At 38.2% G+C, this 12,099-nt stretch overlaps 1 protein-coding gene across 1 annotated transcript; it reads left to right on the top strand.

The window, feature by feature from the left end:
• Positions 1-301: 301 nt before the first annotated feature.
• On the top strand, positions 302-9,636 carry LOC306875868 (lactase/phlorizin hydrolase-like; the record flags this gene model as incomplete). Its single annotated transcript, XM_079426619.1, has 17 exons — positions 302-884; positions 1,167-1,237; positions 1,328-1,411; positions 1,580-1,679; positions 1,778-1,862; positions 1,945-2,617; positions 2,697-3,342; positions 4,217-5,773; positions 6,450-6,718; positions 6,823-7,113; positions 7,213-7,411; positions 7,530-7,732; positions 8,311-8,417; positions 8,511-8,642; positions 8,738-8,961; positions 9,062-9,298; positions 9,413-9,636. 17 exons carry the CDS (start codon positions 302-304, stop codon positions 9,634-9,636), a joined length of 5,685 nt encoding a protein of 1,894 aa, XP_079282745.1.
• Positions 9,637-12,099: the final 2,463 nt, after the last annotated feature.

Genomic DNA, 12,099 nt, shown 5'->3' with positions numbered 1-12,099 from the left:
AACAGATTATGTCAAAATTATTTTATTTTTAGAATGCATTTTTCAAATGCAAATGCATTTTATGCTTTCATACTAGTTTAATTTCTTGTTAGAGAGCCACGTGTGACTCGCTAGCCATAGGTTCCTGGCAACTGATCAAAATAATACTTATGAAACTTAACAACTGCCATAAATTGTATCAGTAGTCAGATTAAAGTTAAACTGCATGATTGTGACACTGATATGTATGCCTCCCCCTTAGATTAGCAGTAGTACTTACTTATAAAGATCTCTGAACACTCTAGCCCTTTGTAGAACAGTCATGATGAAGCTCCTAGAGGCATTTCTTTCTCTAGGTTTGTTGGCTGTTTTTTGGAGCTCCAGTAATGCGGAGCAACAGGACTTCATGTTACTTGCTGGCCCTCTGAAAACCAGCCAGAATTCACCATCAGATGAAGACAATGCATTTAACTGTGGAGGTCCACTGCCTCAGCAATCCAGAGCCTACTTCCTGTACCTTCAGAGCAGAGGGGTGACCCACTTTAAAGTTCCCCTGTCCTGGTCTCTCATCCTTCCTTCAGGTGATCCCAACCAGCCACATGAAGACACTGTGAAGTGCTACAAGATGCTCGTGCAGCAGCTGACTGAATCGGGCATCAAACCTCTGCTGGTTCTCCATCGTTCTGCGGTACCAGAACTCTTCAGAGCCAGATATGGAGGCTGGGAGAATCCATTACTGGTGCAGATGTTTGAGCAGTATGCAGGATTTGTGTTCAATACATTTAGAGATCTTGTGGACACATTCATCACGTTCAGTCACCTGCATGAGCTACATGAAGTGCAACTTGAAAATGCTGTCCAGTCTCATGCAAATGTTTACAATGCCTATCATCAACTATTCAAAGGTAAGGCATGAGTTTATTAATTCATTTATTATCATACGTTATCATATGTTTCATGAGTAAGATGCTAAATGCTTTTATGGTTTAAATGTAGTTGAAAAAAGACTAAACAGCTCATTTGATGGCCCACTGAGACAACTTACCGCATGTAATGTGAAATCAGGCCCATATGCGTGGACAAATGTTAAAACAACAATACACGTAAAAATAAACTTTTACATAGTTTACATTACATAGTTCTTTATAATAATACAATTATGGAGTGTTTCTCTCTCTTTCTCTCAGTACTTCATTTGTCTGTTGGGATCAGAGCCAGTGATATTAAGTCCATTCATCAAATGGAGTCAAAAATCATGGTAAGTGTTCAAGACAGATCATCGTATATTATGCTGGTCAATAGTCAATATTATGTTATTTATCACATATATCTCCCGTCTCATCTTCAGGCACATGTGGATTTCATATCTCTCCATATGCAGTACAACTGCAAATTGGAGACATCTCTTACAGAGGAACTGAGGAAGTTACACGTAATGATTTGTTGTGGCTCTTGAAATATTATATAATCATCTTTACAATAGTGAATAGTCATCAGATTTCACAGCTTGTCACTTAACTCAGCTGGTTCTTAAAATTCATTGGTTGATGTGACAGAATATTTCAGGACACTGGAATGACACTTGACACTCTTGTTTCAGATTGGCAGTGGTCAAAAGCCCATCCTTATGTATCAGCTGACAGTCTTCAACTGTGATGGATATGACAATCATTTCCAGCCACTTCACACAATTATCAGAAGTAAATGTTAGCATATTCCTTTAAGTGATGGCTCCAAAATCTAAGATGCTTTTTTATAAAATTAAAATACCAGATGCTAACCTAAAATTATTTGTCAGTTTTACAGAAGAAAGATCTTCACATCATGGGCTGTGACATCACACACCTTTTTGAGAAGCTAAATCAAGAAGAAACACTCAAAAGGTAATGCTGAGACGAATAAGGTACAAATATCAGTATATAATAGTTATATAATAGTCAGCATAACAAGTATGTTCTCATTTAGTTTGCAGATAAATGACCAGAAATCAGCTACTGCATTCTCATACCAAAAGGTCTGGGAGAAGTTCAGAAGTCAAACTGAAGCTGAGCGTGATCAGTTCTTGAGTGGCTCATTCCCAGTTGATTTTGACTGGTCTGTCTCCAGTGAGAGTTTCAAAGTGGAGGGTGGATGGGCTGAACATGGGAAGGGCGAGACCATTTGGGATCGATTTAGCCATGAGGGTCATGTCATTGGAAACCAGACCACTGATTTGGCCTGTGATAGTTATAACAAGGTGGACTATGATGTGTATCTGCTTAGGGGCATGATGGCACCTAATTATCAGTTCTCAATATCCTGGGCTCGCATTTTCCCCACCGGACGCAAAGAAAGTTTGCTTGAAAAGGGTGTTGCTTATTATGACAAGATGATTGATACACTCCTACAATCCGGCATCGAGCCCACTGTTACCCTGCATCACTGGGACCTTCCCCAAGCTCTGCAGGACTCAGGCGGCTGGGAAAATGACTTTATTGTGGAAGCTTTCAAAGAATTTTCTGACTTCTGCTTCTCACATTATGGAGACAGAGTCAAAACATGGATCACCTTCGGCAGCCCATGGGTAGTGAGTAACTTGGGGTATGGAACGGGGGAACATCCACCAAGAGTGAAAGACCCAATAATAGCATCTTACAAGGTGTTTCTGTCAATCTGAGAAAGTGCCATATTCTTTTTTATGAGTTTAGAAAGTGACAATTATTTGTTTGTTTTTGCAGGTGACACACAATATTATAAAATCTCATGCTGAAGCCTGGCATATTTATAATGATAATTACAGAAAACTGCAGGGTGGAAAAGTGGGCATTGCTCTTAACTCTGATTGGGCAGAGCCGAGGAATCCCTCAAGTGATCAGGATGTGGCAGCAGCTGAGCGTTATCTAAACTTCATGCTGGGCTGGTTTGCTCATCCCATATTTGTAGATGGAGACTATCCAACCGTGTTAAAGGAACAAATTGATAAAAAGAAAGGTTCATGTGGTAAAGAGCTGGCAAGACTCCCTGTTTTTACTGAGACTGAGAAACAAAGAATTCAAGGCACAGCTGATTTCTTTGGCCTTAACCACCACACTTCCCGACTGATTAGTGAGAGCTTGAATAGTTGTGATGCTGGACCGAATAATGTCGGGGACTTCCAGACTCATATCGACCCCACATGGCCCCCCACAGCTTCTGACCAGATCCAGTCTGTTCCGTGGGGCCTTCGAAGATTATTGAACTACATCTCTTTAGAGTACACGTCCATCACAAAGGTGCCCATCTACATCACAGGAAATGGAATGCCAACTGAATACGATGGTGATGTGTTCAATGACACTGACCGTGTCGAATATCTCAAAGCCTACATTAATGAGGCAATGAAAGGTAAACATCTTAACAAAACTAGGTAATGTTTAAAACCTTTTAAATGTTTAAAGAGATAACAAGTCATGGAATTGGTGACCTAAACCTAAGGTCTTGGAGAGAATTATTCATTATATAGTATTCGTTATTTCCAGGCCAAAAACACTATTTGCCAAACTTTAAAGGGATAGTTAACCCAAAAATTTAAATTCTGTCATTAATTACTCACCCTCGTTCCAAACCTGTAAGAAGTTCAGAAGACAAATTAAGATATTTTTTTTATGACATCCAAGAGCTCTCAGACCCTCCATAAACAGCAACACAACTGAAATGTTCCCAGGTCCAGAAATGTAGCAAGGACATCGGTAAAATAGTTGCATTAGACGCATGTGTGTGTTAACGTAAGCAGCAGCACCATGCGCATGCATTGTTTACATGAAGCGGAAGCAAGCACATGCGTCGTGATACTCTCTCCACAATGGCGGTGCACCTCAGCTGACGGGATGAGGAGGAGAAGAATTGTTGAATTAAGTCGTTATTTGTTTTCTTTGAGCACATAAAGTATTCTCGCAGCTTTGTAAAATTACAGTTGAACCCCTGATGTCACATGGACTATTTTACCGATGTGCTTGCTACGTTTCTGGACCTGACAACATTTTAGTTGTATTGCTGTCTTTGGAGGGTCTGTGAGCTTGGATTTCATCCAAATTATCTTAATTTGTGTTCCCGAAGATGAACAAAGGTCTTACGGGTTCAAGATGTTTCGAATGACGTGAGGGTGAGTAATTAATGACAGAATTTTCGTTTTTGGGTGAACTATCCCTTTAACATCAGACTATATAATAAATGGTTGCTATCTAAAGTTTACTAACTACATCTCTCTCTGTCAAAACAGCTGTGCTTTTGGATGAAATTGGCGTCCAGAGGTTTACAGTCCAGTCTCTAATGGATGGATTTGAGGGTCCTCAAGGCTACAGTCAACGATTTGGATTGCACTATGTTTACTTTGAAAGTGCTGACAGACCAAGAACCCCCAAAGCATCAGCATATTACTACTCAAAGGTGATTGAGAGAAATGGATTTGCTGAGGATGCGGCAAAGGCTAAGATGGAAATATATGTAAATAAAATTGAGATCCCAAGACTCCCTAGTCTGCCACCGTCTGAAATTCCTTCAAAATCCAAGATTGTTTGGGAAAAGTTTTCCCCTCAGACCAAGTTTGAGAGACAGCTTTATCACTATGGAACATTTACAGAGGGATTCCATTGGGGTGTCTCGTCTTCAGCATATCAGGTAGAAGGTGGCTGGAATGCAGATGGAAAAGGGACAAGTGTTTGGGATACTTTCACTCAAAAACTTGGTAATATCCCAAACAATGACAATGGCAATGTTGCATGTGACAGTTATAATAAAATAGATGCAGATCTATACATGTTGAGAGCCCTGAAAGTGAAAACGTACAGATTCTCCTTGTCATGGTCTCGAATTTTTCCCAACGGCTATAAATCTTCTCTTAACCAGAAGGGGGTGGACTATTACAACAGGCTCATAGATGGTCTCATAGCAAACAATATCGCACCCATGGTGACTCTCTACCACTGGGACCTGCCACAGGCTTTGCAGGACATCAATGGTTGGGACAACCCTGAAATGATTAACATATTCAATGAATATTGTGACTTTTGCTATGCAACATTTGGAGACAGGGTGAAATTTTGGATCACATTTAATGAACCTCAGACAATTGCATGGTCGGGATATGGACTGGGTCAGATTCCACCCAATGTGAAGCAACCTGGAGATGCTCCATACAGGGTTGCACACAACCTCCTGAAAGCTCATGCACAAGCATATCACACTTATGATGAGAAATACAGGGCATCTCAAGGAGGTCTGGTATCCATTAGCCTAAACGCTGAATGGGCAGAACCCCTAGACATCAATGTTCCTCGAGAGGTGGTGGCTGCTGATCGAGCCCTTCAGTTCCAGCTAGGCTGGTTTGCACACCCCATCTTTAAAAATGGCGACTACCCTGATGCCATGAAGTGGCAGGTTGGGAACAAGAGTGAACTTCAAGGCTTGACAGAATCCAGGTTGCCATCTTTTACTGATGAAGACAAAGCCTTTATTCAAGGAACAGCTGATGTATTCTGCATTAATACGTACACTACCAAAGCTGTGCGTCATGTGACCAGCAGACTTGATATTGAGTCTTATGAAACTGATCAGGATGTTGAAAAGGACAATGTAGATGGCGCTATACATACAGCTGTTAATGAGCAGATGGCTGTTTCTTGGGGACTCAGGAGACTTCTTAACTGGTTAAAGGAAGAGTATGGAGATCCTGAGATTTATATTACAGAAAATGGTGTGGCTACAGGCATTGACATAACAGTTGATGACACTGATCGAATATTCTTCCAGAAGACCTATATTGATGAGGCTCTTAAGGGTATGCTGCCACTGTTTGTACTGTGCATATTTGAAGGGATGGTTTATTCAAAAATTACAATTCTGTCATTAATTTCTCACCCTCATGTTGTACCAATACCCTAAGACTTTTGTTCATCCTCTGAAAGTAATTGAAGATATTTTAAATGAAATCCTAGAGGCTTCTGTCCCTCCATTGACAGCTTAAGCAACTTTCACTGAAGGTAGTAAAAACATCATGAAAGTAGTACATGTTACTCCAGTGATTCAACGGTAATTTTCTGAACCCGTCAGGAGTCTTCAATTGTGTTCTGAGGATGAACGAAAATCTTGAGGGATTGGAAGAACATGAGGGTGATCAATTAATGACAGAATTTTCATTTCTGGGTGAACCATCCCTTTAAGCATAAAATCTTCTTATAAATATTTACATTCAGAAATAATAAATCAATACATTTTAAATATTGTTATGGTAATTGAGACTTCTGAAACCCAATCCTGTGTAGTTTTTAGTTTTCATGGTTTTGAATACAACAAACGTTGCTTCAAATAAACATCTAATGTTCTAAATTTTTGCAATTTTTCTGCATAAAACACGAATTGTACAAAATTATTAGCGAATGAGACCCAGTAATTTTAATAGTGTTACAGTATAAATTGTTGAACCTGACACACATTTATATGTATTCTCTTTTTAGCACACAATCTGGATGGAGTACGTGTCAAGGGTTACATTGCTTCCTCTCTAATGGACTCCTTCGAGTGGCTGAAAGGCTACACTGTTGGCTATGGACTTCACTATGTGAACTTTAAACTTTCAAGTCGGCCAAGAAGTCCAAAGCGCTCGGCTCATCTCTACTTTGATATAATAAAAAATAATGGCTTTCCATTGACAGAGGATGAAGAAATGTTATATGGACACTTCCCAGAGGGATTTATGTGGAGCACAGCAAGCGCTGCCTATCAGGTACAATCTATTTTAGCAAATGAAACTGAATTTTATCTATCCTATTTGCTCTGTGTCTTCAAATGAGGACATTTGTTTCATTTGCTTATGCTCAAACACCACAGATAGAGGGCGCCTGGAGGGCTGATGGAAAAGGTCTCAGCATTTGGGACAAATTTGCTCATACTCCGGAAAAGATATTGGAGGATGACAACGGTGACATTGCCTGTAACAGCTACAACAAGATGGCTGAGGATATCAATAGTCTCAAAACACTGAGAGTCAGATACTACCGGTTTTCTATTTCATGGCCCAGAATTATGCCAGATGGAACAAACAGGAAAATTAATGAAGCTGGACTCAACTACTATCATAGGCTAGTGGATGCTCTTTTGGCAGCCAATATCACGCCACAGGTAAAATATTTTGAATAAATTTGCATGCCAAAATTGCACTTGCAGCCTAAAAAAATTTGATTCATTTCTGACGGTCTGTTCATCATTTTGAATTGGCAGGTGACTTTGTACCACTGGGATCTCCCACAAGCACTTCAGGATGTTGGTGGCTGGGAGAATGAGACCACTGTCGAGAGGTTCAGAGACTATGCTGATGTTATATTTAACAGTCTGGGAGACAAAGTGAAGTTCTGGATCACTATAAATGAACCCTACATTGTTGCACTGCATGGATATGGCCATGGAATTTTTGCGCCAGGTATGATTTGTATAGAAAATTATATTTTTGCTTTTTATAAATATTATTTCTCTTATCGGTTTAAATGTTAACACTTAATAATGTATTGTAAAATTCTTTATGTTCTATTTCTGTCCAGGTATAAGTTCTAATCCAGGCACTGCACCATATATTGCTGGACACAACATCATCAAGGCGCATGCTGAGGCCTGGCATGTGTATAATGACAAGTATCGTGCAAAACAAGGTGGCATTATTGGCATCACGATAAACTCTGACTGGGCTGAACCAAGAAACCCATACAAACAAGAAGACGTGGATGCTGCCATGCGTGTAGTTCAGGTACAGTTTTGTAGTTCAACCATTTTCTGCATTCATGACAGTGTTGTTATCTCTAACTAAAACTAAAATTAAAAATACTAAACAATTAAATTAATTGAAATAAACTCAAATAAAATAAAATGGAATATAAAAAAAAAAAATCTTTCAGTTTTTTTTTTTTTTGCCCAGGCAGTTTTTTAATTGAATAAACTACAACTAAAATAAAAAGGATTTAAATAAATAAATAAAAACGAACACAAATGAGACAACAAAATTACTAAAACTTTAAATAAAATTTAAATTAATGTAAAATATAAAAATAAAAACTAATTCAAAAAATTAGTTTTTTGAGCTACAGGGTGCTTTCCTGTAGCTCAAATAGTAGAGCATGGCACTAGCAATGCCAAGGTCATGGGTTCGATTCCCAGGGAAAGCAAGAGCTGATAAAAACGTAAACAAAACTGTAACTTGAATGCAATGTAAGTCGCTTTGGATAAATGTAATCCATACTAACATTGCACAGCAATGATACTGAAATAACAATACCTGTGTGCATGAGCAAATAATACACCGCTGCTCCTTTTTATTTCTCGAAACAGTTCATGATGGGTTGGTTTGCTCATCCCGTGTTCAATGGAGATTACAGCGATTTAATGAAGAACACTATTCGAGAGAGAAGTTTAGCGGCTGGCCGACCTCAATCAAGGTAATAAAGATATTTTCTTTTTTTCTGAGGAATTCAAAGTTTTGTATTCAAATGCTTATAAATGTTTTTACATTTGCATTTAACACCTAACAGGCTTCCAGAATTTACCCCGGCAGAAGTAGCGAGGATTAAGGGAACTCATGATTATTTTGGATTCAACCACTACACCACTGTCTTAGCCTTTTACGTTGACTTTCAGAACCAAGAGCATTATGATGCAGACAGGTAAATGTTTAGATTTAATCAACATCTTCACACTGTTTTAGGCCCAATTTGTTTAAAACATGCATCGATATTCATCATGCTTTCATCTATTTCAGGGGTGCAGCAGTTATTAGTGATCGTACATGGCTGGAAACTGGATCCGACTGGTTGAAAGTAACTCCTGTGGGATTCAGAAGAATTCTGAAATTCATTAAGGATGAATATGGAAACCCTCCTGTTTTCGTTACAGAGAATGGAGTATCAGAAGGAGGGCCAGTAAATCTGAATGATGCCCTCCGAATCCACTACTACGAAAACTATATTAATCAGGCCCTGAAAGGTAAAAAGATTTTTTTTTATGCTTTTTTCATGCATCAATTTGAGACTATTGGTAAAAATTCATTTGTGCTAATTGAATAAAATGTATTTTTATTCTTTAGCGTATTTGCTGGATGGTGTGGACATCCGTGGCTATGCTGCCTGGTCACTAATGGACAATCTGGAATGGACAATGGGTTATGGTGAAAGATTTGGCCTTTTCTATGTAAATCGATCAGATCCTTCTTTACCACGTATTCCTAAGAAATCTGTCTGGCACTATGCTACAATAATCAACTGCAATGGCTTCATAAGCCCAGGAGAGAGTCCACATGAATGTCAGATCCATGAACCTGAAGGTAACATCTATCCTTTTGTTTCTTCATTCAAAGTATCCTTCACTCTGTATGTCTGTCTATCTGTCATTCTGTCTCTCCATCCATCCGTTTAACTGAGTATTTTCTTGTTTACAGGTACTACTCCTTTATCTCCTCCTGATGAGGAACTGTTGGTTAGTTTCCTGGGCTTGGAAGTGTCAGGTTCTGATGCTGCACTGGGTCTCAGTGTCCTCTTCAGTCTCACCATTATTGCAGCAGTCGCTGTTGTCGCCATGGCGTATGGACTTGTCAAGGCATCCAAGAAACAAAAACATCCGGTGGAGGAACATATTGACCTTGAGAACAAATGCAAATTCTAAGCATAACACATGCTTTACCAATTATCCTAATATAATCTGTCTAATATAATATAATCTTAATATAATTTTCTATATTATGACTTTATAAATGGTTGTAAAGATGTCTCTTTGAAAAATATCTTCTTTGCCTTTAACAGTAAAATATCAGTAGTAAAATGTCAGTAAACTTTGTCTTAACTTACTAGCAATGTAATTAAAAGTCATTATAATCCTTTCCAGTGTATCATCAGAAAGCATACGTACAAAGTGGCACTAAACACTGAAATGTTATGTTAGCATTCTTATATTACATTATTTTAATTTATTAATTGCAAATTTTGTCACGCATATGAAATTCATTTTAATATGTCAGTCTTTTTAAATGCATAGAGTGGATTGTTCTGTTTTGTGTGCTTTAATGCTTTGCATATGAATTATCTCTGTACATGCTGATTTTAACAACAAATAAAGTAATTCAGTTGTTTTATTGTAATGCAGAGTCAATGGAGTTCGGATCCATTTGCAACTTTATTAACAGAGTTACTTGTTGGACAAACAAACACTGGCGCCAGGGATATCAAAGGCAAAACAGTAGCATAATCACAATGAGTCAGGAATTATAACTAACAATATAAAAGTTATTCTTCCTTTACATTTTAAAAATATTTCACATTAAAAAGACTTTACTTGATAAACTGGAATGAATCCAAGGACAGAAGGCATGAAGTAGATTTTATACAATAGGTTTATCTGCAAAGTTTTGATAATGTTGATCGTTTATAGGTCCTATAAATGTATATGATACAGTAGGCTAATATATTTAGAAATAGACATTATACTTATTGTTTAATAGAATGCTACAACAAATCATTAATGTAAGTTAATAAACTGTTTTAAAAATGTAGCTAAAATGTTGTAACGCACATTGCCAAACAAGTATTCTGTTTTCAATCAATTTATACCCCCAAAGGGACAGCATATCATGGGATACAACATTAAAATCCAAAATAAAAGTCATGTTAAAAAAAGAAAAGAAAATCATGAATAAATTATTTTTCGTATGTCCCTTTATGGTCTTGCCCTTTTTAGGGTTAACAACAATAATTTGCTCTGCGTTATTACCCTGATCTACCGTATGATGTCAATGCATTTTGACCCCTGTGTGGTGTTTTATTAAAGCCTTCAAACACGCACAAACAAGATAACAGATTTAGCATTTGAATGCAATCAAGATATTCGATCAGGTTTTAGGCATCATAATTTTCCCTCCTCCCTTGTTGTAATGAAATTACAGATTACAGATACATGTCTAAACGTCCACCTCTGGTTGAAAGGGCGTTATCACCTCCAACGCTATCAGAGACAGTCGTCAACGATTCCCCCACCACCACGAGGAGCCACTACCCGTGGCCCAGACACACTCAAAAGCTGCAATACACATAGGAAAGGACATTGGCTCCATTTATCCACAAACTGTTCCAAAATGTATATATTGTTTTCCTCTGTTGTATGCATGCTCCTAGGTTATAGTCGCTTAATTACTTGGATCTAGACATATGAATGTATCACTGGTTTAATGTTTTCCAAACCTTTGCATATTAGGTATCAAAATGACTGTCTTCTGATTCCCAGATTAATGGTGTATATTATGTCACCATAACTTGCACCATACTCTTTTACCATACTTTGACTTAATATTGGACAAATCCTCCAGACCACTATAAACCATTCAAATAAGGTGTTGAGTGAGACAAAGGAACCTCTGCTGCTAAAAATTCACACCTCTACATTGGTCAATCTGCCAAAGATGGGTGTGACCAGGGACCGTTAAAAGGCCCTAACCCAAACCCATCATTGCTCATTCCCTTTGAGACACACTTTCCAAGACTCATCATCCTTGAGACGGACCTTCTGGCAGTTTTTATCCTCAAGTAACTTCGTCAATTCGCTGTGGACTCTCCAATCTTCAGAAGAACCCGACGAAAGCTTCCAGCTCGCTCCTACTGAACTCATCAAGATCTTCTGTTGTCTACCGCATCCGTACTCTTGTTCAGCAACAAAGCCATTGCAAGTAACCGTTTCCAACTAGTTAGATGAGGGTCTATGTTTGGGCCCCTTTGTTAAGGTGATTTTTTTTTCTCTGATTATTCTCACTAGGTTGCGGTTGATTGATGCTAAATACTGCCATTCTTTGTTTCTTCTCTCTCTCTCGCTCTTTCCGTACTTTCCTTCGTTCTGTAGATATGTGTTTTGCTTAGTCTAGTTGCATGTTAGCTGTATTATTTCATTTATTAAATTCATTATATTCACAATTGATTGCCTCTGTGTGCTGCTCACAATTCGGAGTCACTGAATGTTGATCTTGCTACATGCTAAATTAATGCTAGTACTGTATGAAGTAGGAAAGTTATTCTTTCTTGGCCAGGAAAATAATCTTTCCTAGAATTGATAAATGATTATACTGTCGGTGGACGAACAGATTAA

Source organism: Barbus barbus, assembly GCF_936440315.1.
Source record: "Barbus barbus genome assembly, chromosome: 10".
In the NCBI taxonomy this organism is placed as follows: Eukaryota; Metazoa; Chordata; class Actinopteri; order Cypriniformes; family Cyprinidae; genus Barbus; species Barbus barbus.
This window is presented reverse-complemented; position numbering and strand designations above follow the sequence as displayed.